Here is a 24,820-nt window from a genome sequence, read left to right as displayed (position 1 = left end):
TACAAATATGGATACTGTTTCTACATACCAGCTATAAACACTTAGGGAGTATAATAGGGAAAAAGATCTCATTCTCAATAGGAGCAAAAATCTACAAGTGCAGAGGAATAAATTTAATGTCATATGCAAGACCTTCATGGAGAAAATGACAAAACATTACTGAAGGACACGAAAGACCTAAACAAAAGGAGAGATACACTAATATACCATATTCGAGGATGAGAACACCCAATATTGTAAAGATGCATATTGCTCCAGATTAACCTATAATACAATTCCAATAAAAATCCCAACGAGTTTTTGTTTGTTTGTTTGTTTTTTGTGGAATCTGACAACTGATGCGAAATCCAACTAGAAGAGCAAAAGGCCAAGAATAACCAAGAGGTGATGAGAAAAACAAGCTGGGGAGACTTATCTTAGCAGTAGTTAAGTAATTAACACTGCACCATATGGCAATAGAGATAAATAAACCAGGAAACACAACAGAAACCCAGAAACAGACCTGTGTTTAAAACGTAACAGTGACGGGGGTGCCTGGGTGGCCCAGTCAGTTAAGCATCCGTCTCTGGCTCAGGCCATGATCTCATGGTTCAGGGGTTCCAGCCCAATGTCCAGCTCAGTGCTGACGGTGTGGAGCCTGCTTGGGATTCTCACTTGCTCCTCTCTCTCTGCTCCTTCCCCACTCACACATATATATATGGCATGAAAATCAAAGGGAAAATGATGGATTAGTTAATTATATTCTGTAATTGGCTATATATGGAAAAAAAATGGATCCTGGGGCACCTGGCTGGCTCAGTTGGAAGAGTATGCGACTCTTGATCTTGGGTTCGTGAGTTTGAGCCTCATGTTGGGTGTAGATAGAGATTAAATAAGGAAATACTAAAAAAAAAAAAAAAAAAAAAATCCCCATATTACACCATGCAAAAAATAACAAGAGGAATTAAATATCTAAATGTGGAAAAGTAAAACCCACAAGAAGTTTAGAATATCTATGGCCTTGGACTAGGGAGGGAGTTCTTAGTCAAGATACAAAAGTACAAATGATAAAAGGAAAAGCTGATAACTTTAAGTACATTAAAATTTTTAATTAAAAAATGACTTTTGTACAAGAAAAAAAGTACTATAACAGAATAGGAGCCACAGAGTGATCACATTTGCAACAGGTATAAATTAAAAAAAAAAAAATTTACATCCAGAATAAATAAAAAACTCTTCCAATGAATAAGATATAACAGCCCAATTAGAACAACAGGCAAAGGAGAACAACAGAAAATCCTTAACTTTACTCAAGGCCACTGTGTCTGTGGCACATTGCACCAACTCTAGAGAGTGCTTTTCACAAAGATTACAGTGTGAACAGTGCCCCCTAGAGTTGTTCAGTGCATAAGCTCTATACTAAAAGATGCAATCTTACACTGGTTGTATCTGTGGCACTGTGGAAATGCAATGGAAAGCAAACTATGGGATATCATTGCACACTCCTCAAATTGGCCAAATTATGTTGCAGCATATAAAAATGGTGGGAGGATGTGAAACATCTGGAATTCTCATAAACTGCTTCTGTGAGTGGAAGTTGGTACCATCACACTGGAAAGCAATTTCACAATATCCAGTGAAATTAAAAATGCAGATAACCCATGACTTAGCAAAGTCCACATCTAGGTATATAGCCTAGAAATATCCCCACCCATGTATAATATTCATCAACAGGACAATAGAGGGGATGATATGTGGTATATTCATATAAAGGAAACTACAACAGCAGTAAAGTGAATGTGCTACAGCTACATGTGTCAACAGAAACAGACCCCCAAAATGGTGCTGATGAAGGAAAAAAGTGAGATGCAGAAACAGCATGATATAGCATGATATCATCTCTATCAAATTTAAAAACATGCGGAATAATCGTACGTATTACTTACAGATGCAGACGTACGTAATGGAAGCAGAAACCACACAACTGAGGGTGGCTACCTAACAGGGAGGGGAACAGCCTCAGGGAGGCAGGAGATAAATGTGGGGGCTCAAAAACAACTAGTCCTATTTTATTTCTCCACAAAATAAAAACACAAAGCAAATGTAGCAAGATGGTTACCACTGATTGTGTGGTGGGTGTTATTCTTTTTATGGTTATGTTTGAAGTATTTCGTAGCTTTTTGTTTCTAAGTTACACCGGCAAGAATAGAGACCGGGTCCTTCTCGAGGAAGAGCACAAGGGGGACTCGATCCCTCACTTCCGCTTCCCTCCTCGGCCCAGGAGAGGCTGGCTCCTACTTCCCTGACCCTGCACTTGCTGAGGATGCCAAAAATAACCTTGTCCCCCAGTGGGGGAGGAGATTATTTCCCCCCCACCCACCCCCACCCCGCCTTGAAGCTACTAACTGGATGGTCACACTCTTCTCTGTGCTTCTCCGCTTTCTCCTGAGCTCTCCATGGCCTCCAGGGCTCAGGCCAGGGTCCATGTTTCTTCTCTTTCTACCCACATTCTCTCTGGATGATTTTACTTTAACTCACATCTTCAAGGACTTCCTAGAAATAGATGGCCCCCCCATCTCTGTCTGCAGTCCATCTGTCTCTCCTGAGCCCCAAACCACTCCCTTCAAAGTGCCCACCCCTGGTCCTTATCCCGAGGTAGTACTCGGAAACTGAGCTCATCATCCACGGCTTGCGGCTTCTCTTCCCGGGTCCCCTACCCTGATACGTGGCACCACATTCCGTCCGTCCTGTCACCCACCAGTAACCTGGGAGCATCCTCCTTCCTTCCTCCCTCCTGCTCATCCCCTACCTGCAACTAGCCAATCAGCCCCACTGGCTGCTGTGTATTTCTCTGCTTGGTCCTCTGCGTATGGCTCCTAACACCATTACTGTCTGGGCTTCAGCATTCCTCTTTTAATGACTCCAGTAACCCCCCGTCTGTGGTCTCCCCGCCACCATCCTTGCCCCTGCCATTCTAGCCTCCCTGCCGCAGAGGAGAGCGATCTTTCTAAAATGCCGCTTCCATCCCAACACCCTTTTCTCACCATCCCTGAAGTGCTGAGCCTTCAGGAGAAAACCCCAAGTCCTCTCTGACTTGCCCCAGGTGGCCCTCGAGCTCCTCATACTCCACCAGCCCAGTCGTGCCCTGCTCTCCTTGCTGGCCTTTGTATGTGGTGATTGGACCTCAGATCTTCTCGCAAACTGTCCCGCAGGCGCCACCATTTCTCTCTGCCCGCTAACCCGTGATCCTACCGTCCGCCTTGTGCCCCTCCCCCAGTTGGGTGTTAGGTCTCTATCACAGCCACCCTCACACTGCGCTGTTCCACCGTGAAGGCACCTGCCCGTCTTCCCCGTCGGTCAAGGAGGAACAAGAGGACCGTCCCTATCCCTGCACCTCTGGCGCACAGCGTCATGCCTGCCATGCTGATGGTGTTCAGAAGGCACAGGGGGGGCTGGTCGACCTGGGGCCGAGAGCCTATGTAACAAGCACTGACGTGTCTTAATTTTGCAGCAGTGGCTGAAACACACGGGGGCCACAGGGAGGGCACGGGCAGCTTTGGGCATCCAGGCACCAGTCCCAAAGGTGGCCCAAGGATCTCCAAGGAGAATTTGGAAGGAGGCAATATCAATTTTCTTATTCTCAGAGGGCTTGCTTGCTCTTCATTAGACCAAATGTCGGAACGCTTTAAAAAGTGCAATTGGCTCCCCTTTTCATCTTGATTTCCTTATGGAGGAAAACCCCAATCCTGGTGGTTGACATCAGGGAGGCAAAGCCGCAGTTAGTGGGAGAATCTACAGATACCTCTGTGATCAACAGCTTCGCTTCCTCGCCCCGTTGGCAGCTGGAGAGAGGCCGCTGCTTCCAGATGTGGAGCGGAGATGGTCTGTGCTGGCAAACGTGCGTGCCTGGTGTGCAGCGAGAGGCTCCACAAACACGTGTCTAGTAGGCTCCTCCTAAGGACAGTCTCTTAGGTTCATTAGCAAAAGCTCTGGAAATCAGGATTCGCCAACTGAAGAGTCACTTGTGAGCTAAAATACCAAGGATGGCGTTTCCTGTGTGCCGGCTAGGCGGCCCTCCTCATGGCTGTGTTCTACGTGATCTGATCTTATCCCTGAGACCCTGTTGCCGGGGGCAGCGTTGCCCTCGCTTCAAAGAGGACGACGCTGGCACTCTGAGAATGTTCTGACCGATCCGAGATCACACAACCAGTACATCCTGGAGCCGCAGTTCCAAGTCATGGCCACAACCCATCCTTGCCCTGCTAGGTCAGAGGATACGCATCGAAGGCCTGTGTCTCTCTGTGACCCCCTAGACATAAAAGTAAACATCCAGATTCTGAACATCTGACAACAATCAGCTGGAACAAAATAATGGCACCTCATTGGACAAGGAATACACTTCTCAGCTCACCGCACCTACTTTCTTTACAAAGTTTCCTACTCTTGGAAATATTTGGGTTTGCAACCATTGCACCATAGTTTATGCACCTACCTTCCTCCTTCCTTCCTTCCTTCCTTCCTTCCTTCCTTCCTTCCTTCCTTCCTCCCTCCCTCCCTCCCTCCCTCCCTCCCTTCCTTCCTTTCCAGAGTGAGTGAGCAAACAGTAGAGCGGGAGAGAGAGGGAGAGGGAGAAAGAATCCCAGGCAGGCTTCACACTGTCAGCAGAGAGCCCGACATGGGGCTCAAACTGATGAACCGTGAGATCATGACCTGGGCAAAAACCAAGAGTCTGATGCTTAACCAACTGGACCACTCCGGTGCCCCACCATCCATTTTAGAACAGAATTCCTCCAAACCGTATGGAAGCAAAAGACTGACCCATGTTGGCCCTCCTCTTTCGTGAAGGAGGCAAAGAGATGGGCTGCACGGCCTGGTCTGCCCGCGTCCGCACAGGCGAGTGAACGCTGTGGTCTGGATCTGGCCACTCTATCGCCCCAAAGCCTTGTTTCTCCCACTGCCAGCTGGTTTCTCAGCCTGGCAGTTATGATGGGCCAAGAACAGAGGGGGGTTCACAGTGGTACTGGATAAACCAAGAACAAAAAGTACAGCGTGGAAACATCGGCTGAGGGGCGCCTGGCTGCCTCAGTTGGAGCAGGCGACGCTTGATCTCGGGGTTATGAGTTCGAGCTCCATGTTGGTCTTAAAGATTGCTTAAGGAAATAAAAAAAAATTACACACACACACACAAACACCAGCCGAAAAGGGACTCACTGGAGGTCAAAACAGTCCATAAGGAGTAGCAATAAAAAAGGAATCTGGTGAAATCTTGGCAGGGATGAGGGAATGTACATCGAGAAGAGCTCTTTTCTCTCAAATAACAGAATTGAATTCAACCAAGCCACGGGTGAACTGGATTGCGTGAGCACCATTGCCGAGCCAAGCTTGGGTTGCCCATGGTATAATTTCTCAGAGATCTCCTGAGGTTGCACAGAAAGGTCTTGTTGTTGAACTGAAGGGGGATGCTGGGAATGGGCCCTGTTCTCCTGCTCTGTTGTCAGGTTGGTTTCACCACCCAGGGGCCCACCGTACCTCTCCCCATGGAGACACTGCTGGGTTTCAATGCGCTTTTCATTCTCTTGGCTGCCTGAGCAAACTGCCATCACTGTTTCCATTGTGAGCTCTTCTCCTTTTGGAGCCAAGCCCAAGTTCAGGGAACATGTGCTTGAGACCAACATTTGGCAGCCTGGGTCCCCACTTGGAGTGACTCTGTCTTTGCCTTTTTCCTATTAAGACACTTTGCTGAATTTGGAGACTGGAAAGCAATGCTGAACGCGCTTAGTTCTAAAAGCTGTTTCCTACCCCTGCTGGCTCGTTAGTAGACGAGACAAAAAACCCACACCCAAATTCAGAACCCGAGTTACTAGGTGAAGACACAGAGTTATTTCCATCCGTCTCTAGTTACTAACATGCCTGAGGCCATTCGTATCTCAAAGCGCCAATGGGCTCAGTTTCCTGGAGAAAATTTCTCTTTGCGTTATTTACCACTTTAAGAATTTCTTTGAGAAGTCCTACCTCACACTTGAAAAAACTAAGCATCCTAATTGCTGGGACCCCATGTGGTACAACCGGTGACAGGTTAGAAGTCAGAGATTAAATATTTTCCCCACACCCACATAGAAGTAATGGTAGAGTTGGTACTAGAACATGATTACTTGGTTAAGTGACTCTTGATTTCAGCTCTGGTCATGATCGCACGGTTGGTGAGTACGAGCCCCACGTCAGGCTCTGCGCGGACAGTGCAGAGCCTGCTTGAGATTCTCTCTCTCCCTTTTACTCTGCCCCTGCCCCTCCCCATCTCGTGTGCACGTGCGCGCTCTCTCAAAATAAACTTCTAAAAAAAGATGATGAAAAAAAAAAAGAACATAATTACTTAAATATCCAGATCAAAGTTTATTCTACCATAGCAAATAACAGGACTAGGTTTTTGGTTTGGGTTTTTTTTTTTTTACATTTTTAAGTTGACGTATAATTACACACAATAAAATGCGCAGAGGGTTTAAGTGGAGAGTTTAATACATCCTGACAAATATTGACACCCATGTAATCAACACTTCAAACAGATTATTCCCCAAATCCCAGAAAGGCCCCTTAGGCCTTTTTTCCCTCAACTCCCATCTCCCATCTTCCCCCACCAGGCAACAACCACTCTTTGATTTCTATCCCCCTTGATTACTTTTAGTGTGTCAGACACACATTTCAGTGTGTCTGCACATTTGGACCACAGGTGCTACTTGAGATTTGTGTTGGATCCACGCCTTCCAGGAAGTCAGTCTTAACCCCAGTACAGACACATTTAGGTTTGAAGGGATTCACGTTTGCGAGATGTGAAGGCCAACTACGATTCCTCAGTATGCGGTCCAAAAAGAACTTTTGGAAAATAAAGTTTTCTTCACACTCTCTGCTTTCCTGGCTCTTTCTGTATCCCGCTTTTCCTTCAGGACAGCTGTCTTTGGGAAGACCTGCTTGAGCCCTTGAAAGGGAGCACACAGGCACATCTTCCTACTTAGAAGCCACTTCCTGGTTTTGGTGACCTTCCTGCCTCACAGGGCCTCCTCTCACCAGCTCATCTGGCTTCCCCACGGGCATCACAAGAGGACGGTGGTAGTTGAAAACGTTAGCGTTGTCCTAAACCACTTAACTAGCTAGCAAGGGAACCGGGTTTTAGAAACTGGAAAACTCTGGCTAAGGCTTGCTGAGAACACTGTCTTAAAGCCAACAAGTATTGCCAAGGTCCAGGTGGAGGCGGCTTTCCACCAGCCACAGACACGGCCAGATCAGACGGGCCTGCTTCTCTTCCAGGCCGAGCTGGCAGCCAGCGTGGGTCATTTTCTCCGTAGCGGCTTCGTTTCCCCAGACAGTGAGCTAATGCTTGGCATTAGCAAACTCCATAAAACAAGGCATTTCACCCCGTGCTTTAAGGCAGAAATGACTACATGGAATATACACACACACTTATTTAAATCAAGCCACATTTTTTTTTTTAATTTTTTTTTTCAACGTTTATTTATTTTTGGGACAGAGAGAGACAGAGCATGAACGGGGGAGGGGCAGAGAGAGAGGGAGACACAGAATCGGAAACGGGCTCCAGGCTCTGAGCCATCAGCCCAGAGCCCGACGCGCGGCTCGAACTCACGGACCGCGAGATCGTGACCTGGCTGAAGTCGGACGCTTAACCGACTGCGCCACCCAGGCGCCCCAAATCAAGCCACATTTTTAAAAGTCTGAAGAAAAAATAGTTAAAAATTATGCAAACATAGACACATTAGAATCCACTTGTGAACAAGAACAAAGGAATGATGCTGGAGTGTAAACTTCCCTCAAGAGCCAAATTTCAGAAGACGTTTTGTTAGACTACCCTCTGGAATTACAAGCGCAGCTGCCTAAAATCTGTTGGGGGAGTCCCTCTTCCTGTACAATGCCACTTCTGAGGACTTTCTGCTGTTTCGATAGTTTAAAATACAGAAACGGTTTTCTGTTTTTTACAAATGTTTATTTTTGAGAGAGAGAGAGAGAGCAGGGGAGGGGCAGGGAGAGCGGGACAGAGGATCTGAACTGGGCTCCGTGCTGACCATGAGATCGCGACCTGAGCCGAAGTCAGACGCTTAACCCACCGAGCCACCCAGGTGCCCCTTAACATAGTTTTTTAAAAAGCCACCTCCCACCCCTGTCCCCTGCCGCCAAAAAAAAAAAAGAAAGAAAGAAAGAAAGAAAGAAAGAAAAGAAAAGTGAAACAAAGTTAACTGTGTACAGATTTGGAGCAGTAACCACAAAAGGAGGCGTTTCATGAAACCTGAAAACACAATCTCTAGATCAGGGTTTCTCAGCCTCAGCACTACTGATACTGTGGGCCAAATACTCCTTTGTTACGGGGTTTGTCCTGTGCACTGCAGCATGTTAGCAGCACCCAAGGCTGGCAACGCTTGGCCCATACTGTCACACATCATTTCTGGGGGAATTCAGTGCTGTGTGTGCAACTCCACGGGAGACAGTTTTTAAATGCAGGAGGAGAGGACATGCCAGGCCACAAGGAGTCACACGGAGAAGCACCAGGGTGGGTCAGGAGGCAGAAGGAGCGAGGACATGTGTGCAACAGCCGTTATTGTAAAGGGGAGGAAGGGCTGGGGCAGGGTAAGCGGACTTGGGACTGGCTAGTTGGACTCATTTCAGTGGTCTCTGAGGCACAAGGGCTGTCCCTGGTTTTCTGGTACCTGGACCTGGAGCGATCAGGGCAGGTGGAGTGTGGCCCAGAGTGGGAGAGCCCCATAAAGCACGTGGCTGGGTATGAACTCTGGAGGGCTTACTTTCTTTTCTTTTCTTTTTTTAATGTTTATTTATATTTGAGACAGAGAGAGAGGCAGTGTGCAAGCAGGGGAGAGGCAGAGAGAAAGATGGAGACAGAATCCGAAGCAGGCTCCAGGCTCTGAGCTGCCAGCACAGAGCCTGACGTGGGGCTTGAACAGACAAGTTGTGAGATCATGACCTGAGCTGAAGCTGAAGCCAAACACTTAACCAACTGTGCCACCTAGGTGCCCCTGGAGGGCTCAGTTTCAATCTTTTACTATCTCTGGGAGTTGGCTAGCCTCCGTGGGCAGTCTCTCCAGGGTGAGCAAGGTGCTGGATGTCAAAGCATCAGAAGCACATGGTTGATACAGGGAGGATAGAGTCTTGCACCTGGACTGTGCCCGTGTGCCTTTTCTCTCTGCCGATGTTAATCTGTGTCCTTTCAGGGGCACCTGGGTGGCTCAGCTCATGATCTTGCAGTTTGTGAGTTTGAGCCCACAGTTTGAGGCTGTCGGGACAGAGCCTGTTCCGGATTCTCTGTCTCCCTCTCTCTCTGCCCCTCCCCCGCTTGCGTGCGCCACGTGCTCTGCTCTCTCAAAAACGTTCAGGGCACTTGGGTGGCTCAGTCCATTGAGAATCTTGACTTCGGCTAAGGCCATGATCTCGTGGTTCATGAGTTCAAGCCCCACATAGGCTTGGTGCTGTCAGCCTGTCAACACGGGGCCTCCTTCAGATCCTCTGTCCCCTTCTGTCTGCCCCTCCCCCACTTGCCCTCTCCCCCCCAAAAAATATTTAAAAAAAAAGATTAAAAAAATCTGTATCCTTTCGCTGAAATAAATAACTACAATAGCTTTGCTGCATTCCATGAGTGTCCAGTGAACCATCAAACCTGAGGGTGGTCTAGGGGATCCCTTGCACTGCTGCTAAAACCATGAGGTGAAAGGGTGACTGGGAACTTCCTACCGGGATAGATAAGCTGAGCTCACTGAGCCCACTGCGAACTCGCTGAAAGTAGGACAACCAGATGTCCTGTTCCTCTTGATATGGTGCAACAGAAGTACGCAGAATCACCTGAGAAGCCCTAGGACTGGGGTGAGGGTGGGGCTGACTGAAAATGGGGAGTGCCTGGCTAATGGGAACCATACTGGGTCAATGAGGGTCCCCCACCTCTAACACAGAACAAAAATGTTCTACAATTATGGTGATGGTTGTACAACTCTGTGGATATACTAAAAGCCACTAAATTGTATACTTTCAATGGGTAAATTTTATGGAATGTAAATTATATCCCAATAAAGCTGTTATTAAAAAACATTTAAAGCCATACAAGAATGACAGGGCGCCTGGCTGGCTCAGTCGGTGGAGTGTGTGACTCTTGATCTTGGGGTCATGAGTTCAAGCCCCATACTGGGTGTAGAGACTACTTACGAATAAAATCTTAAAAGAAAAAAAAGCTATACCAAGATACTAAAGGACTTTGAGAAGAGCTTTGGATAATCCTGACACGGAGAACTTCCCTTTCCATCAATAATTTAAGGAGCAGAGAGGTTGAGAGTTAAATATTAGATGGTGGTTAAAAGAGGATGGGTAGCTAGGTCTGCTGCTGACTTGCTATACGGACTTTTGGCCTGTTAGACAGAACTCTTTCATTTGAAAGCCACAGACAACCTACTCAGATAGGCTTAACCCAAACAGTCGTATGAATTTATCTCACATATTTGAAGTCCAGGCTGGGCACTGGCTTCAGGCATCCAAACAAGGTCACGGGAGCCGATGCTTTTGGCTGTTTCCTGTTTTCTTGCCTTCATTCTCAAGCTGGCTGCCTCTGTGTGGAGGCAAAGGCAGCCACAGACAGTCCCACGAGTCTGTGGTCCTTGGAGCTTCTGATCCGAGAGGAGACAGCATCTTTCCTGCTCGCCCTGGCAGTAGATCCAGGATTGTATGGCGCTGCCTCACAATCCGAGAGCTGGGGAGTGAGGTTTGCTTCAGCCAAGTCCCATGGATAGAGCAGGAAAGGATGACCCTCCGAGGGAAGAAACGGCACATGTCCACTATGCCAAGGGAAGCTCTAAAACTTGCAGAGGTCCGGACACCATCTCAGCCCAAGAAATACTTGCCAGATCAATGTGGGAACACACAGAGCGGAGCTGCTGCAGAGTACCTTTCAAGCGTCACATTCCAAGTTCTTACTCCATGTTTTAGAGAAGCAATAACACACGTTAGGACAGATGCCAAGGGCATCAGCGAGGTGATGTTTTAGCAGAGAGTGATACGTCAGTCAAGTATGGATAGTTCCATGTTTCAGGATTCTGTCCATATTACCCAGAAGAGATATGTCACTCTGGTAGATGGCAGACTTTTTTTTCCCTGACTCAGCCACGAGAAAAGCTAAGGCTTGTCCAGCACAAAGGAAGAAGCCGTCCAGTGTGAGCAGCTGAAAAACACTCTGCTACTAATAAGCTCTTTGCAGTTTGCCCTTCTTATTTAAACTGGTGATAATCCGGTGGGTTTCTGATCCAGGATCCAAAGGCCTGCTTTCGGAGCGCACTCCAGGCTTCCTGGTAAGTAGACGCAGCCTCCTTGTACTCGTGGTACGTCTCTAGCTCCTGCGCCCTAATGCACACACACCACCAAGCACACAGGTTCTCACTGATCAGGTCAACGTGGTGGCCAACTGAGCAATCAGCTGGACAGATGTCTAAGCAGAGACTAGGTAAAGATCTAGGAATGGGAGGATTTTGGTATGCTTTCCACCAGCTACTCTCTCTCTAATGTAGGAAATTCACTAGAAAGCAACACGGATTGAAACAGGGGAGAAAAGGGGGCACCTGGGTGGCTTAGTCAGTTAAGCGTCCGACTCTTTTGCCTCAGGTCCTGATCCCATGGTTTGTGAGATCGAGCCCCATGTTGGGCTCTATACGCTGACCGCACTGACCACGTGAACGCTACTTGGGATTCTCTCTCTCTGCCCTCCCTCCCCCGCCACGTTTGCGTGTGAACTCTCTTAGAATAAATAAATAATCATTAAAAAAAACCCAGGTGAGAATAAACAATGCTAGTCTTGTCTGGTCCTCCTGGTATCAGATAACACAAGAATAACTATCTACTTTTTGGTTTAAAGAGTTCTGGGAAATGGCTTACTGCACAGTCCCGTTCCCCGTAAGACCCAGATAGGACTCACGGACGCCCCCCCTTGGCTTACCTATGACGGATCCTCAAACTCCCATTCTCTGTCTCATAATGACTAGCTGAACTGTTTCCATCCACATACCAATCTCGACAAAATTCTTGCTTCCTTGACCAACATTAGTTATGCTTCTGTCCTTCTCCCAACCCTGAACTATGACCCACCCTCAGCCTGAGCCAGCATCACAATATGCAGGGACCTATTCTTAACGGCTCCTCCTGACAATTGACTGATCTCAAGAAAAGATGTTTCCTGTCTACTCGCCCCATCACACCAACTGCGCATTCCATGCCCCGTGCCCTGTTCTTTCCGGCCTTGTTCACTGCTCCCCACAAAGGGCTACTCCTTCCCGCCTGCCCTGGAGTCTTACAGACCTTAGGACTGGAGTGTCTTTGCTATGGCATCAGTCCTGCTGCTGCTGTTAACAGCCCCTCTCTTACTGCAATGATCCTTTTGAGTAAAGTCTCTCCTGACCTCAGTCCAGATTTGTTTTCACCGACACATAAAATGTATGGAAACCTCCTGGTCGGTTTGATTCATTTTTCCAGACAAAAAAACAAGCAGAGTAACTCCTGACCAAACTGACTGGAGGGCATCACTACTAACACCAGTACGCATGACGGTCATAACAAGTGTTCAGCCTCTTCAAATAGCCTTTTCTAGCAACACCTTGGCTTCCCCTCTGCTGTACAATAAAGAATTTGGCCGGTCTTGTTGCCGGTTCCTGGGAGGGAAACTTCAAACCCCCAGGATTTCCCAAGGGGTAGAAATGTCTTTGTTGGGGCACCTGGGTGGTTCAGTTGGTTGAGCGACCGACTTCGGCTAAGGTCATGATCTCACGGTTTGTGAGTTCGAGCCCCGCGTCGGGGTCTGTGCTGACAGCTCGGAGCCTGGAGCCTGCTTTGGATGCTGTGTCTCCCTCTCTCTCTGCCCCTCCCCCACTCATGCTCTGTCTCTCTCTGTCTCAGAAATAAATAAACATTAAAAAAAAAAAAAAGAAATGTCTTTGTTATTCATGGTGGACCCCTCTGATCACACCTGAGTTTATACTTAACGAGGTGACTCCTGGTGGGCCCTAGAGAGATCTGGATGGGGCTGGCCCTGCCAGAGAGACTAACCACAGAGTGGAGTTGGTCTGACCTCCTGATGGGAGGGGAAGATGGAGAATGAGTTCAGTCACATCATGTGGCCAATGAGTCATTCAGGTGTATGTAACACAAGCACAGGGAAGACACTGGACGCAGAAACTTGGGTCCCCTTCTGGTTGGTGACACAGTGATGTGCTGGAAGGGTGACACATCCTGAGGACACAGACGAATTGTGTTTGGTACCCTCTCAGACTGTGCCCTGTGTGTCCCTTCTTTTAGCTGGTCCTGATCTATATTCTTTAGAATAAAAAGTAATTGTAGGTATAGTGCACTCCTGAATTTGAGTTGTTCCAGTGAATTAGTGAACTTAAGGGGGTAGCAGGAGCCCCTGAGTTTGCAGTCAGTGGTCCCAAGCGTGAGGGGCTTGGGGGCCCTGGAGCTTGCATCTGGCATATGAAGTGAGGGCACTGACCTTGAGTAGCTAAGTGTCTGGACTACCCACCCACCGGCCCCTGGAACAGTTTTATAGTTCTCTACATTCCTGTTTGGGAGCAATTTCAATTGTAAAGCTGCAGCAGAGGAAGAGAAGAGTGATGTTCCTAATAGACTCTATTGCCCTCTAAGCAATAGGGCCAGGCCCATATGTCTGCCCTGCCTTCCACCTGGAGGGGGGCGAAGGGGGGGCCTGGAACAGACCAAGCCCCAATTCCCCCCCCGTCTTCTGTAACCCTGCACCACTAAACCACCCCTCCTGTACACCTCAGATCTGCACCTGCAATCGGAGCCCGGGGGACAGAGGCACATGTGGGTGATAACTAAGTGCCCACTGGCCCATTGAGCCACCACTCTTGCCAAAGCTTCCTGCCATTTGTAAACCAGAATTAAATCACAAGTCGTCCTAAATATGAAAAAAAAAAAATGGGTCAACAGAGTCACCTGAGGGAGTCTGGCCACTTGTCCTCTGAAATACTGCTTAGCAGTTTCTGAAATGATCTAAAGAGTTCCACTTTGCTGATTTGGGATCTGTTTGGAAAGACAAGACAAAGAAGATTTTTAATGAGTGTTTGATATACACCAGGCCCCTGTCAGGGACACCGGGCTTCCCCTGGTATCTTTCTTAAATTTGAATGTGCAGGAACGCCCCCCCCCCCCCACCTGTTCTTCACATGAAGAAAATGTAGACCTGATTGGGGTGAGGTTAAAAAAGTGAATCTCCTCTTAAGAAATGTCATCAGCCATGAAATCATGAAGGTGACAGTCTCAAATGGGGTGACAACAGAGGTGGGATTACTAAATTCCCCCCAGGACCCCTGCCAGCCACGCTGGGCTACTTCTTCCTAAGGGCGCCGGCCCTGTGGGTGATACGGCTCACGACAGTGAAGCTGGGTTTCAGGCTTGAGTGGTGCTCCCCACGTGAACCTCGGTTACAAAGTCCACTTGGACAAGCACCGGAGGCAGAGCCTCCAGACTCCCCCACGGGCACTGTGGGCCTTCCTTTGCTTCTAACCTGAAGCTTCGTGCAGGCCACAGCTCGGGACAGTGAAGGAAGTGAGTGCGGATTCCTCACCAGCCCAACTGGGCTCTCCTGGCTCTGCCCATCCAGGCTGCCAGGATCTGGACCGTGTGCGCCTCCTTCTTTCCTCGCTATACGCAGTTCACGAGGTGATGCAGAGGAGGCAGATGTGTGTGCCAAGAAGCTGCTGTCTCATCCTTATACACCATACCCTTCCCCGTCCTCACAGACTGTCCATGTGAGCTGTCCATCAGCTCGGACCCTGTGGCCATAGTAGGTATATGTGAAGTAGGGAAGTGTACATTCTGCCAGAGAGTTCCCTCACCTGGTGGGCACGGAGGCTACACTGCAGCAATCATCGCTTAGTGGGGGTCCTGAGCCCTCACACTCTCCCTGGGCTTGAACTGGGCCTGAGTGGCTGCCGGCGCTTAGGAATGTAAGGTTCCTTTAATGGTAAAAAGAAAACCCAAAGCCAAGAAACTAATGAAACTTATCTCATTAACAGATTAAAAGAGAAATGTAATGTCATTATGAGGAAAAAATGTGCAGAGAAGCACTTGTGAGAATTCAACAGCCACAGAATGATTTAAAATCTTTTAGCAAACGAGGACTAGGAAAGACAGCATTTACATTCATAAAGGGTATCATTAAAAACCTATAGCAAATTCATGTCCTTAAAATCAAAAATAAGACAAGGGCATCGAGGTGCCTGAGTGGCTCAGTCGGTTAAGCGGCCGACTCCGGCTCAGGTCATCATCTCACGGTCCGTGAGTTCGAGCTCCGCATCGGGCTCTGTGCTGACAGCTCAGAGCCTGGAGCCTGCTTCGGATTCTGTGTCTTCCTCTCTCTCTGTCCCTCCCCCATTCGCGTTCTGTCTCTCTCTGCCTTTCAAAAATGAATAAATGTTAAAAAAAAAAAAAAAAAAAGACAAGGGCATTGCTTTCACAGCTTCTTGAGACCAGCTCTGAAAATGTTTCCAGCATTCTTCCCTCTGGAGGAACAAACAGCATTTCTCTTATGAATGTTTCTGGCCTAAGTGAATGGCCTTGTGAGTGATGTTAAGGTATTATATCTATACAGACGGGGGATGCTAGGAACCACTCCTCTGCTGAACAAGAACTCCCTCCAGAGAAGAAAGGCCTTTCTCAAGACCTAATCAACAGCAGAACAGAGTGGCCATACTCGTAATTCCTCTGTCAATGAGACCTACTCAGTAATAACCACTCATGTCATTTGTGGAACATAACAATCCTCCTGGCTGCTAGCTACTTCTTTCCAAGGAGCCCTGGTTCCTTTCAGCAGCAACAATTATGTTCTTAGATATTAGGCTCTCCCTGGTAAGTTGGTTGACATTGCTGGTTGGGGCATCAGAGAGCTAGGAAAATTATATATACATAAACAATTTTTTAAAGATGACACAGGTTTACGTAGGTGTTCTTAATCTAGCCCTATCTTTTAACATATTTAGGCACACTTAGGGTTGTTGTTGTTGTTTTTAATCCCTCATGCTTTTCTTTTATAATCCAATGAGCCACGTAAATGATCTCTCCAGGATGCTCTGGGGTGGAATGAGGATTTGCCACTTTAGGGAAAAAAGCAAAATGAAGCTTCTTGAAAATGAGGGTCTTTTACCTGGTGTCTGTTATCATCGCGTTGTTTGGAAAAGAACACAAAGACTTAAGTATTTTCTTCTCGTATTGTGTTAGCATATTAAATGTCTCTAACATCCGTCTGCTTTCATATGCCCCGCGGTGGTAAAGAAGTTGGTCCTACGATGCCAGGGCTTGGGAATGAGCAGTGAGAGAACCTGCTCTCTCCCCAGCAGCTGTAACTCTTTAGAATAAAAGAAACGCTGACTCTTCTGCACATAACATGAAGCTTCACTGGGCAACTGCAGGGGAAACCAACCTTAACAAGGTGTTTGCTGCGAGCCTGCACCACATTCGCTTTCACTTCTCACCACGTTCCTGGGTGACACATACTCTTAGTTACCCTTGCTTTGCTGTTGGGGAAACGGAGGCTCAGAGAAGTAAAGTAATTTGCCCAAGGTGTCACACACTGGAGAGAAAGGGAACTAGGAATTAAACATCAGTCTCTTGGACTGCAAAGCTCCTGCTCTTTCCCCCATACACTTCTTCCCTGCAAGGAGTCTGCCTCCTAAATGGAGAGACACCTACAACGCGTCAGGGACCTCAGATCATCTACTCCAACATCCTCATCTTACAGATATGGACACACGGAAGCCCGGAATGCAACTGGACTTGTTCAAAGCCAGAGAATATAGCACTACAGGAGTTTGAAGAGAGGTTCCAGGAGGCAGCGAACCTGGACCTTCTGGACCTACAGCAACCAGAAGGCAGTGGTGGTTGAGCTGAACTTTCAAGGTAAAAGAGGGTGTGGACTCCTAGTGAAGAAGAGCATTTAGACCTGAGCGAAGCACAAACAGGAGACACCGTCAGGTGGGTGGGGCCAGGGGGAGCTGCTTCAGGCCTGTCGCTGCCGTAGAGCAGAGCTGGAACTCTGCAGGAAACATGGTCCCTGTGAAGGCAGGACCTGCTCTGCTCACACACCCTGGTCTGTGGCTGAGAGCTGGTCCCTTGGGAGATGCAAATAGTAGCCTGAAGCCAGGAGGTCCTCGGGGGGAAAAACTGGTCCCAAAACCTCCACCCCTAACAAGTTTGTTAATATCACTCAATTCAACAGCCTGGGCTAACAGGAAAGGGTCTGGGTCTGCAGACTGGGCCATCTGGACCCTGCTGAGTGGCTGCAGAGAACAAAACCTTCTTTTTTAAGGTCTAAAACTATGTAAGTTATTTTTGTCTGTGTTGAGGCTGGCCAATAAGCATATTAAAAAGAAGAAACAGATCCACCTGTGAACTTTAATTATAAATTTTTTTTTTAAGGACATAGTAAAGAAATGGAAAAGCAACTCAAGAGTGAAAAGAACTACAGTTGACCCTTGAATAACATGGGTTTGAACTGTGCGGGGTCCAGTGACACAAGGATTTTTTTCAATAAATACAGTATTATACATGTCTTTTCCTTATGACTTTTGTAATAACATTTTTCTGGTTTGCTTTATGGTAAGAATACAGTATGTAATACATACAACATATGAAATACATGCTAATCAAGTGTTCATGTTATCAGTAAGGCTTCTAATCAACAGCAAGCTATTGGTGGTTAAGGTTTTGACCAATCAAAAGGTATAAATGGATTTTCAACTGTAAGGGGGGGGGGTCAGAACCCATAACCCCCCCAGGGTTATAGTTCAAGGGTTAACTATACCTGTAAAAGGTAGAAAGCCTACAACAGTCACTCAGTGCAGCTCAGTCCATCTGAGATGTAAATGCCTTTGGTGGAGAGGCCATTTCCCTACAGCCCATCCCACCCACAGGCTACTGAAGACTACTAGTGGCTCACTGGGAGGGAAAAGTAGAGTAGGATCTGCTGAGCATTTAGAAGAAGAAAAACCAGTACGGCAGATGCATGACCCTTGAAACACATGGGGAGTCTCATGTCTAGCAGACTACATGTTGTACATTTCAGTCGAAGCCAATATGGAGACAAAAAGTCCTGCTTTCATGGTTGCCTTTATGCCAGGCCAATCACTGTGGAGCTTCATAAATGATTCTTGGCTTCCAAGCTTGACCTATGAAACCAGAATCCCTAGTGGTAAAGCCCAAGAAAGTGTTCTTTTCAACATTTTCCAGGGGAAAGAACAGTCTTTCCAAAAAAAAAAAAAAAAATGATGGCAGGACAACTGGATATCCCCATGCAAAAGAATGAGGTTGGACCCCTACCTCACACCTTATAGAAAAATTAACTCGAAAGGGATCAAAGTCATCAACCTAAGAGCTGAAACTAAAACTATGAGAAGAAAACAAAGCAAATCTTTGTGATATTGAATCAGGCAATGGTTTCTTACCTGTGATGCTAAAAGCACAAACCACCCACGAAAAAACAGATTAAACAGACTTCATCAAAATTTAAAACTTCCATGTTTTAAAGGGCACCTTCAAAAAGTGAAAAGACAACCCGCAGAATTGACAAAAAATACGTTCAAATACATCTGTGATAAAGGACTAGTACCCGGAATATATCAAGAAACCTTAAAACTCAACAATAAAAGACAAATAAAACCAAGTTAAAAAATGGGCAAAGGATCAGAATAGGTATTTTTCCAAAGAAGATATACAAAGAGCTAATAAGTATATGATAAGATGGTCAACATCAAAAGAAGCTCAAACAATCATTAGGGAAATGCACAGCAAAACTACAATCATATAGCACTTCACAGCCACAATGACTACAATAAAAAGAGACAATAATGAGTGTTGTAAAGGATGTAGGATAATTGAAACCTATACATTGCTGGTAGGAGTTTAAAATAGTGCAGCTACTATGGAAAACAGTTTGGCAGTTCCTCAAAAAAAGCAAAAACAAAAAAACCTCCTGAGGTTATCATATGACCCAGCAATTCCATTCCAAGGTATACCCAAGAGAATTGAAAACATACGTCCACCTAAAAGATTCTATAAATGTTCGCAGCAGCATTATTCCCACAGCCCCAAAGTGAAATAGCCCAAATATCCATTAACAGAAGAGTGGAGAAACAAAAAGTGGTCAGATCCAGACAATGGAATGTAGGAATGAAGGACTGATACATGTTACAACATGGATGAGCCTTGAAAACTTAGGCTAAGTAAATTAAGTCACATACTGTATGATTTCATGTAGTGGGAAGTCCAGAACAGACAAATCCACAGACATAAAGGAGATTCATGGGGCTGGAGAAGGGCATGGGGAATGACAGCCAGTGGGTGCGGGGTTTCTTTTTGGGGAGATGAAAACGTTCTGGAACTAGATAGTGGTAACACACGACTGCACAGCCACCATCTCCTTCTGCCCCAATATGCTGTACCTGGCCTGAAGGCACCTGATTGCCTTCCGTGTTGTTCCCTGTGGAAAGCCATTGGCAGTGACATCCAGCGGCTGCTCAGGAACCGCACTCCAGCTGATGGCTATGAAAAGACAAGATTCTGCAATTAAGACCGTTCAGTTTCCTGTGAACATCAGAGGTGTTTTAACAAAAATATTTCCCTGCGTCTGCAGACTCAGGAGAGTTGGACATGACATCAGAGTCAATGGTTGCCACTCTGATGGATGGCCTCCAGAATATGGTAATATAAAGTGGTTTGTGATTCATCACCATCATCATCATCATCATCATCATCATCAAATCTAATAACCATTAAGCATTTATCATATGCTGGACACAAGGTAATCGAATGAAATAGAATTTCTCATTTAATCCTCATAACAGCCCTAATAAAGAATGATAGACTTTTCTTCCACTCCTTAATCCCCATCACCTATTTTCCCCATCCTCCCTCATTCTACCCTCTGGTAACCATCAGTTTGTTCTCTATAGTTAAGAGTCATTCCTTGGTTTGTCTCCATTTTTTTCCCCTTTGTCATTTGTTTCTTACTTCCACATGAGTGAGATCATATGGTATTTGTCTTTCTCTGACTTATTTCACTTAGCATAATACTCTCTAGCTCCATCCATGCTGTTGCAAATGGCAAGATTTCATTTTCTTTTATGACTAATATTCATTGTGTATATACACTACCTCTTCTTTATCCATTCATCTGCCAGTGGACACCTGGGCTGTTTCCATAATTTGGCTACTGTAAACACAGGACTGCATGTATCCCTTTGAATTAGTGCTTTTGTACTTTTGGGTAAATACCCCGTAGTATGATTACTGGATCACAGGGTAGTTTTGTTTTTAATTTTTTTAATCTTTTTTTTTAAATGTTTATTTATTTTTGAGAGAGAGAGAGAGGGGCAGAGAGAGAGAGGATCCAAAGTGGGTTCTGCACTGACAGCAGAGAGCCCGATGTGGGGCTTGATTTCACCAACTGTGAGATCAAGACCCGAGCTGAAGTCACATGCTTAACTGAATGAGCCACCCAGGTGCCCCTATTTTTAATTTTTTGAGGAACCTCCACACTGTGTTTCACAATGGCTGCACCAGTTTGCATTCCTACTAACAACAGTGCAAGGAGGTTTCTTTTTCTCCACATCCTTGCCAACACCTGTTTCTTGTGTTGTTGATTTTAGCCATTCTGACAGGCCTGAGGTGATAGCTCACTGTAGTTTTGATTAGCATTTCCCTAATGATTAATGATGTTGAGCATCTTTGCACATGTCTGTTGGCCGTCTGGATGCCCTCTTTGGAAAAATGTCTATTCATGTCTTCTGCCCATTTTTTAAAATTGGATTCTTTACGAAATGATATTCTTACCTAAAAATGAAGAACTTGAGGCTAAGACAGGATAAGTAAGTTGCCCAGAGTCACGGAGAGCATGAACCTGACCTAGGGTGGGTGTTTCCCAAGCCCACGCTACTTTTTTTTTAAATTTTTTCAATGTTTATTCATTTTTGAGAGAGACAATACGAGCGAGCGTACAAGCTACAAGCAGAGGAAGGGCAGAGAGAGAGGGAGACACAGAATCCGAAGCAGGCTCCAGGCTATGGGCTGTCAGCACAGAGCCCAACGCAGAGCTTGAACCCACAAACCGTGAGATCATGACCTGAGCTGAAGTCGGTCACTCAACTGAGCCACCCAGGCACCCCCCAAGCCCACACTATTGACCACTGAGGTAATAAACTGCCTTCCCAGGCTGGGTGGACGCAGTGCCTCCCAGGCCACCCCACAGTCTGGGGAAAAGTCACTCCAGGGCAAGGGGAACCAGGATACCTTACCTGCGCCACAAGGAACAAGTCGGCCTGGGCTGTCAGCCCTTTTTGCCTGCACTGCGCCACGGCTCTGTTCAAACAGTAAACCGGACTGCTGTATTGTCACTTCTTGAACTCCAAAGCCTTTGGGTAAAGCTGAGACGTTCTGACACCTAATGTGAGGGAAAATGCATTTGGTTTAGGCCCTCTGTTCGAGGAAGAGAATATGGAGGACTGTGGACCACTTCACCCCTGAGTCTCGGCGAGAGGGCATAACAGAACAGAATCTAGATCATATGAACCTCATGGCTGAAGGGAGATCCCTTCCCATCACTCTGAAGTGAAAACGATGAACTGAGTCACCACCCCTCAGTGACTTTAGTGACTCCAAACTCCACTCCTGGTACTGGCTTTGAAAGATGTGAAAACCTTAAACAGAAATATTAACTTGTGGCATCTGTTTCCTAGGGAATCCTTCACACACACCAGAAACGCAAACCATACTATAATATAAAAGTTTCATTTTTTCCTTTTGTATCTTTCACACAATCTACAGGCCGACGTGGTGCTGCTCTGGAACTGAGGAGACAGCAACTTTAAGGTCTCAGAACGGGGAAAGCACAGGAAACTCAGAAAATATCTTGCACACAGTGCCTAGAGTTGCCTTTTTAAAGTTTATATATTTGAGAGAGAGAGGGTGCACACGCACGTGAGCATGAGTGAGGGGAGGGGCAGAGAGACAGAGGGAGGGAGAGAATCCCAAGCAGACTCCATGCTGTCAGTGCAGAGCCCGATGTGGGGCTTGAACTCATGAACTGTGAGATCATGACCTGAGCAGAAATCAAGAGTCCGATGCCTAACCAACTGGGCCACTGAGGCACCCCTGGGTTGCTTTATTTTTTAAAAAACATCTTATTGGGGGGCACCTGGGTGGTTCAGTCAGTTGGGTGTCTTACTCTTGATTTAGGCTCAGGTCGTGATCCCAGGGTCGTGGGACTGAGCCCTGCACTGGGCTCTGGGCTGAGCATGGAACCTGCTTCAGATTCTCTCCCTCTGCCCCTCTCCTGGCTTGCACATGCTCTCTGTAAAACAAAATAAAATTAAAAAAACACCCAACATCTTATTGGGATATAATTTATATACCATAAAATTCATCCACTTAAAGTGTAAAATACATTTTGTTTTTGGATATTCACAGAATTGTGCCAACGTCACCACAGTCTAAGTTTACAGTTTCATCCCTTCAGAAAGAAACCCTGCACCTGTTCGCAGTCACTCCGCATACCCTTCTCCAGCCCTTGGCACGCACGAATCCCCTTCTAGATTTGCCCGTTTAGGACATTTCTCTACATAAAATCATACACTATGTGGCTCCTCTCACTTGGCATAAAGTTTTCAAGGCTCATCCGTGTCACAGCTTGTATCTGGCCTTCACTCCTTTTGGGGGCTAATATTCCACCATAACAGTCCACCCCCTTTTGTTTATCCAGCTGACGCACACTTGGGCTGTTTCAGGTTTTGGCTACTATGACCTACCTTGCTATGAACATTCGTCTACAAGTTCTTATGTGGATGTATGTTTTCATTTCTCCTGGGTACGTACCCAGGAGTGGAATTAGTGGGTCACACCCTGCAGCTGCTCCCTGGACTGAGCCTGGGAGGAGCAGCACATCTGACACGACAGGCTTCCCCTCCAGCCATGGCCTCATCCTGCCCTCAGTTACCACAGCCTTAATTGGGTCTGGCTGCCCTTCTTTAGGGAGACTACACTTCAGTGATGAAGCTTTGTCTTTTAAAAAATTAACACTGATGTTGATCGTTTTTAAAAATTATAACAATATATATATATATATATATATAGGTACTGCAGGAAAATTAGAAGAGTAATTGCAAAGAAGAAAAAAACACCCATAATATCACAACTCAGAGGTAATCATTCCAATAATTTGGTATATATTCTTTGACAGTTTTTTTTCTATGTGAACATATATACTTTAAGACCAGGGGCACCTGGGTAGCTCAGTTGGTTAAGCGTCCAACTCTTGATTTTGGCTCAGGTCATGATCTCACCGTTTGTGGGTCTGAGCCCTGAGTAGGGCTCTGTGCTGACAGTGTGGAGCCTACTTGGGATTCTCTTTCTCTCTCTGCCCCTCCCCTGCTCACACGTGCTCTCTCTTTTAAAATAAATATATAAAGACCAAAATGAACTTAATTGTATCTTTTGACTTGCTCTTTGAACATCATGAACATTTCCAAGTCAAATTTTCATCAATATTAGTTTTAACAAAAATCTCTTGCTGGCTGGCCGTTTCCTTTTCTTTTTTAAAAATGACTACATGGGGTGCCTGGATGCCTTAGTTGGCTAAGTGTCTGACTCTTAATCTCAGCTCAGGTCTTGATCTCAGGGTTGAGTTCAAGCCCACGTTGGGGCTCCGTGTTGCGTGTGGATCTGGCTTAAAAAAAAAAAAAAAGACTACACACAAAGCTAAATGTTTGAGCACTTTCTTAATTATCTCCTTAGGACAAATTCCTAGCAATGGAACCACTGGAACAAAATGCATGGATTTCTTTTAAAGTTTTTATTTATTTATTTTGAAAGAGAAAACATGCATGTGTGAGTGGGGAAGGGCAGAGAGAGGGACAAAGAATCCCAAGAAGGCTCCATGCTGTCAGTGCAGAGCCCGACATGGGGTCCGATCCCAAGAACCGGGAGATCATGACCTAAGCTGAAATCAAGAGTGGGATGTTCAACTGACTGAGTCACCCAGGCGCCCCCATATGGATGTCCTTCAGGCTCTCTGGACATATTCTCAGACTGCTTCTGAGGAAGACTGTTCCACTGGAGCCCTCCCCTCCCTGCCCTCTCACCTCCCAGTCAGAGCTCTCCGCATGGCCTCCTGGCTGTATGGGCACTTCCCAATGACCACGGCTGACAGGTAGACAGGCTCTTCTAGAAGGTGCATCAGCAGTGCCCCCTGGCATCCGAGGACATTCCACCGTGCCAACTTGTCACTGCAGGACATGGAGCAGGTCCTGTCTCCCCGGCCTGGCTTCACCCGGAGCAGGCCCACCTGGTGATATGCTGCACCAGGCTTTCCCGAGTCTCCAGCTTCTCCAGGCACACATTTGGCTCCAGTTCTATAAACGTCCACCACTTTGGCACCGCTGGGGGCCCTTCCGGCGACAGTGGCCAGTTCCTGTGTGGGGACATTAGAGCTGCTGACAGTTGGTGGGACTGGACCACTTTCCTGATTGTCCAAACTCTGACAGTGAGCCACACCATCGGGAATCCCAGGTTCAAGCCTCATCTTTTTGGTCACAGGACTACCCAGGTCTTCATATTTCTTTTCATCTTCAGGAGTTTCTGGGTTATCACTGGCTTCTTCTGATGGCTTATTGGCCCAACGTCTACTGATGGGACAGCAGGGCTGATCTTCAAACTCAAGCATTGGAATGATGGAGGCATCCCCACCTGCAGGAGAAGGAACCCCTTAAAAACCAGTGGTTCTCAAAGTGAGGCCCCC

General features: G+C 46.6%; 1 protein-coding gene across 11 annotated transcripts in view; it reads right to left on the bottom strand.

Annotated features, from left to right (window-relative positions):
* Nucleotides 1–24,820, bottom strand: part of ADAT1 (adenosine deaminase tRNA specific 1) — a 37,555-nt gene that overhangs the window by 4,587 nt on the left and 8,148 nt on the right. For 5 of the 11 annotated variants that reach the window (XM_015081631.3, XM_027076240.2, XM_053211065.1 and 2 more), the window contains 5 exons: nt 24,165–24,768; nt 21,324–21,469; nt 19,473–19,572; nt 13,972–14,058; nt 7,451–11,373 (listed from right to left, as the gene is read on the bottom strand). In XM_015081631.3, the coding sequence (XP_014937117.2) occupies nt 11,241–11,373; nt 13,972–14,058; nt 19,473–19,572; nt 21,324–21,469; nt 24,165–24,768 (1,070 nt within the window). In that variant the 3' untranslated portion in view covers nt 7,451–11,240. Of the gene's footprint in view, nt 1–7,450; nt 14,059–19,472; nt 19,573–21,323; nt 21,470–24,164; nt 24,769–24,820 lie in introns of those variants that run through there. The other 6 variants (XM_053211062.1, XM_027076242.2, XM_053211064.1 and 3 more) reach the window with 6 other exon arrangements.

The sequence above is a fragment of the Acinonyx jubatus genome, chromosome E2 (genome assembly GCF_027475565.1).
Source record: "Acinonyx jubatus isolate Ajub_Pintada_27869175 chromosome E2, VMU_Ajub_asm_v1.0, whole genome shotgun sequence".
Lineage (NCBI taxonomy): Eukaryota > Metazoa > Chordata > Mammalia > Carnivora > Felidae > Acinonyx > Acinonyx jubatus.
This window is presented reverse-complemented; position numbering and strand designations above follow the sequence as displayed.